General features: G+C 37.4%; 1 protein-coding gene across 1 annotated transcript in view; it reads right to left on the bottom strand.

Annotated features, from left to right (window-relative positions):
• Window positions 1-911: 911 nt before the first annotated feature.
• Window positions 912-2,771, bottom strand: part of LOC117103978 (2',5'-phosphodiesterase 12-like) — a 34,298-nt gene continuing 32,438 nt past the window's right edge. Inside the window, exon 7 of the mRNA XM_033244629.1 lies at window positions 912-2,221. Coding sequence (XP_033100520.1) covers window positions 1,953-2,221 — 269 coding nt within the window. The 3' untranslated portion in view covers window positions 912-1,952. The remainder of the gene's footprint in view (window positions 2,222-2,771) is intronic.

A 2,771-nucleotide genomic window follows, 5' to 3' on the forward strand; every position in this document is an offset into this window, starting at 1 on the left:
TATATAAGCAAAACGGATTGTTTAACTTGTAAATTCCAGTAAGTTATTAGCTTCCAATTGAAAATCAAAACGAGAAACGAAACCATAATCATTATCGGCTCCAAATACTATTCATAACTGGCAGTAAATTTGAGGATTTTTTTTGTAGCAAATCGTCTTTAAATTACTGTACCAATTTTTCGAATTATTGAAAGTTGAAAACTTAGATCCTTTTATGTGCAATTTACATTTATAGGTGAACGGTTGAGGTTTTATCTTCATCTTTTGGGAGACAATTAACAATGCACTAAAGTATTATATGACTGTGTCACCCTGCTCTCGCCAGGGTGACGATATCCACGACGAGAGCATAAATGGGCAGGGTCGGGCGCTACTCAAAATCTCCCGGAAGCAGTCCAGTGGTCGAAGGCCCTGGAAAATAAATCCAGTGGTTTCAAAGGCTTAATTTTAGTCTACCCATATGCAAGACATGCATGTATCTTTTTTTTCTAGTCGAATTGTTTTTTCTTTTTATCCCTGACGGAGCCCCAACGTCCCCCTCCCCGCCACCCTTGTACTGTAATACCCACCATAATATCTAAGGCGAAAGTTTTTTAACACTTGAATTAGCTGATAGCTCTAGACATGAAACAATTACAATTATCAATATATTTTTTTGTAGTTTGAAACGCATAAGCCAAAGACTGTAAGTTATGCAAGGCCTCAAACTGAAAGTAAACAGAGCACTGTTGCTGGTCCTTTTTGATTTGTTCTTAATTTCTTTGGCAGTTTCAGGGATATTATAGTTCAGTTAATATGTTAGTGTTTTCAGTCGACCCACTGATGTTTTGATTTTTCTGTCAAGTGCCTTTGCATTTCTCCGAAATGGCTATGACCATTATACAATCTGGAACGTGACAAGTAATGACAGATTAATGACAAACGCTTCACCATTTTAATATGAATTTAATCCATCCCTCTGACAAAAAAATCCAATGATTATTATAGTTTATTGTATTTCATTCTTCAATATGCAATATACTATTTCTTGATATTAATCATAAAAAGCTGCGTTTCTAGAACGCCTACATAAAATTGGTTAAGACATACATTCCATAATAAACCAAATAAATTTACTATTCCTCTATTAATTAAAGTTTTAAAACAAATTGTAGTTTTGTGGCTAACATAATCATTATTGTTCATTTGGTTTTGAAATGTTGATACTGCTAGTGCCACATGGACACGCTTAATGCTCATGCCACATGGAGCAGTCTCATACTCATGCTACATGGAGCAGCCTGGTAGCCATGCCACATACATTGGCTTGGTACTCATACCATCAGCATAGTTACCAACCGTCTTGCATCATGTGGGCAGTGGCGGCACCAGTGGGGGCAGGGGGCTTAAGCCCCCATTGGTTTGGTCAAGCCTCCCCATCGGCCAAAGCTCATCGGGCAGTCGGACCCAAAAAAAAAAAAGGGGGCTGTAAAAACAAGGGGTTTTAAAGCCAAAGATACACAGGCCACACTTTGCCCAACTGTGGCTTAACACGTTGACTGTGTAAAAGGGCGCCACCATAACGAAAATCATTCCTATCGACTCTAATGAAACACAAAACATAGTGTTTATCTTTAGATCATTACTTCAGGTTCTTTGTGGAACCTCTGTGGTGAGAGTTTGTGTTCTGGTGACCACTGCCAGCAAGTTTACATGCAATAATGGTTTGTTTGGACAGGATCCCTGGTACTGGTGCCCTGAGTAAACCATGTTGGACACGAACTCATGTCCCTGGCAGAGGACTTGTTAAACCAATTACCCTCTGCTGGTCTCTGATGTATCTCTGCTTTCCGTTGTGGATTGTGCAAGGTGTATATACCAAAATAAAAAATGTAAAAAGAAAAATAAATATTACATTTTTTTGTAATTTGTTATACGGTAATCTATATATCAATATTCTTGTTTTTTTTTAATTATCCAACATTCCACTTCAAGTCACAAACTAAAGCCAGATGATCTGATGGAAAGACTTGACTTGGTAAAGCTGTGAACTGGACAACATCCAAATGTGATGGCAACGGCACCTCTTGCTCAATATTAAAATACTGAGGCTCATAAAAGATGTAGTCGAGGACACCTTGGAACCCAGAGACAAAGTTTGTGTATGTTGCTGAGGAGTATGGATGGTCCAACTTTAAGCTCTGACCCAAAGCCATACCGCCACAATATTCTTCCTTTCCACCTGAAAAAAAAAGGAAATTTTAAAATCATTTTGGATGGAAAAACAGGGTTCACCCAATGTATAAAACAAATGAAAATGATGCAACCCACTTTGATTAAATATTTCAAATTTGAAAGTCGTTGAAACAAAAAATTATGACAAGGCATGTATACTGTTGAACACTGTATTTATTTTCGAAGGAAATTTTCTGGCCTTCATCAGCTTTACAGAATGCACAAGATTGGCTGTTGCAAGTTGTATACTGTACAATATAAACAATACAATAGTGATGTAGATGGATTATAGGCGTATTATCTAATAGTTTATGCTGTAATATACAAAGTGAAATCCGACAGAGATCAAAGCGGTCAAGTATTGAGATAGTGGTGTTATAGATTAAACAATTCTTAATTAAGCGTACATATGTATATATATATACACCAATCTGAAATAAATTTATAATTCTGATTGGATGTTATTGTATGTTCAGTGGAGGATTCAAAGGGAGGGGGACAGCCGGCCAGGGCTGTTGACAACAGGCATTAACCACTGCAGATCAGTGGAGGATTCA

Source organism: Anneissia japonica, unplaced genomic scaffold (assembly GCF_011630105.1).
Source record: "Anneissia japonica isolate Jap-2015-1 unplaced genomic scaffold, ASM1163010v1 scaffold342_len425065_cov216, whole genome shotgun sequence".
NCBI lineage: Eukaryota > Metazoa > Echinodermata > Crinoidea > Comatulida > Comatulidae > Anneissia > Anneissia japonica.